This window comes from Lygodium microphyllum, unplaced genomic scaffold (genome assembly GCF_053477565.2).
Source record: "Lygodium microphyllum isolate KBCC unplaced genomic scaffold, Lygodium_microphyllum_v1.1.10 scaffold_83, whole genome shotgun sequence".
NCBI classification, from domain to species: Eukaryota; Viridiplantae; Streptophyta; class Polypodiopsida; order Schizaeales; family Lygodiaceae; genus Lygodium; species Lygodium microphyllum.
Window position 1 is genome coordinate 90,033 of NW_028229566.1, and position 1,805 is coordinate 91,837.

At 52.2% G+C, this 1,805-nt stretch overlaps 1 protein-coding gene across 1 annotated transcript; it reads left to right on the forward strand.

The window, feature by feature from the left end:
- Positions 1-452: 452 nt before the first annotated feature.
- Positions 453-1,523, forward strand: LOC148008689 (uncharacterized). Its single transcript, XM_087674074.1, has one exon. The coding sequence runs from the start codon at positions 595-597 to the stop codon at positions 1,261-1,263; it is 669 nt and encodes a 222-aa protein (XP_087530200.1). The 5' UTR covers positions 453-594; the 3' UTR covers positions 1,264-1,523.
- The last annotated feature ends 282 nt before the right edge of the window (positions 1,524-1,805 follow it).

Consider the following 1,805-nt stretch of genomic DNA (forward strand, 5'->3'; position numbering starts at 1 on the left):
GCCATAGCTCGCGTGCAAGCTTCGATCCTTCTCACCTTTCAGACGTCACCCTGTTCATTGGCGGCGGCACATTCTCTGGGCCCCTCCCAATTATAAGGAGTTAAGGCGTCTCCAGTTTCGCATGCGCAGACACGTATCAAAAGTACCATTGATGGGCACTTTTCCAGCTGGACGAGTTTAAGATTGTGGACAGGCTCACCAAAAACGGATGGGTTTACTTGCCCATGGGATCGACGTCTACGCCGTGGTCATGAGGAGGGGGATCAACGACAGCTGTTGATCCCAACCCCCCGAGGTCTTAAAGACCCCGTGGGAGATAGTGGGAGATAGTGCTGGGGATGCCCTACTCTACAGGCTTTACACAGGTCCTGAGTGGGCCAGTATATTTGATGATGCGATCCCTTCTCAATGAAAACTAAGTCTCAGAATATGGATCCCCGCGACTGTGCGGATGCGTGCCGGGCCTTTATCGCGAGGCGCCTCTTCTGGACTCCCGCAGAGGAGTCTCCAGTGCGGGCGTGCCTCTCATCCTTGCAGCTCTCTGCCGTGAACGCAGACCTGGCGGCCCGGCTTCTCCTGCAGCAGCCTCAGGCCATGGCTCTGCTGCCTGCAGGCGCTGATCCGGACTGGCCCATACAAGTCCAGCGGAACGCACTCGCCGCTGTTCTTCGTCGCGCCTGCAGCAACACCCCATCTGTAAGCAGCAGCACTCCATGGTTCAAAGGCATAAACGTAGTTATCCCAGCAGGGCGTCCCGTACCCCAATCTGCCATCCTCCAGGCGTGGAAGGCTAATCCGGATGTCCTGAAAACGCAACTGCAGTCAGATAAGGATGGACACAGCTACAGAGGCCCGACGGTAAGCGAGGCAGAAGCGAAGGCTGCCTCCTCGATACTGGACTGGCTCCTTTCCCAGCTTATCGACCTGCGGGTAGCGCATCTTGTGGTGGAAGCATTTGCCATGGAAGCACATCTGTCTGAGCTCATGAAGGCCGTTTTGCTGAGACGTGAAGCAAGATCGTCTCCTGATTATTATCGTGTATTGCGCATCCCCTCTGTCCCTCTCATGCAACGCATTATGGGCCTCGTGCATGGCGGCCTTGTCTTGCTGCCACAAGCAGTGCGAATGACGCTCATCAGAACTTGGATGCCCACCTTCCAACAACTGAAGCGGAAACCTAGAACAGCCCTTCTGCGCCATGATCCTCAGCTTGCCCCTCACACAGGAAGGCGAGTTTTTCGACGACTGGTGCATCGATCGTAAACGATGGCGCAACCTCACGACGCTGACGGCAGGCTCATTTGCAGCATGGCCAACGCCCTACCAACTTGAGCGATTGTACTGTAGACATATATGCTGGTCAGTGGGGTCAAAAAACTTGAAAACCCATGCTTGCAGGTTCTTTATCTCATCTCTGGATGAGCGAAGCAACACAAAACCAACTCCCAATATGTTTGCAAAGGCAATCATTTAAGAATACACGTTGCAAGGTCTTCTCCTCACCACAAATGCAGTCCATTCGAGATGCCTCTCTTTTTCAACTTAGTTTCAAAGAACAAAGCCTGTGACATTACCCTGCAAAGGAAAAGCCGATCCTTTAAGGAAAATCTTAAATCCAAGTGCTACCAAAGCAACCTTGTGAGTCTAGATCTTGATTTTCCAAGTTGCGTGCAAAATGTCATGTGTCCCATCATCATCGATTAGCATCCTTATGTTAGGGGTAAATCCAAGTGCTACCAAAGCAACCTTGTGAGTCGAAATCTTAAAGTGCTACCAAAGCAACCTTGTAAGTCGAGATCTTGATT

What these genes read in the sequence shown, in the direction of transcription:
- LOC148008689 (XM_087674074.1), top strand. Translation starts at nt 595, where the DNA reads ATGGCTCTGCTGCCTGCAGGCGCTGATCCGGACTGGCCCATACAAGTC.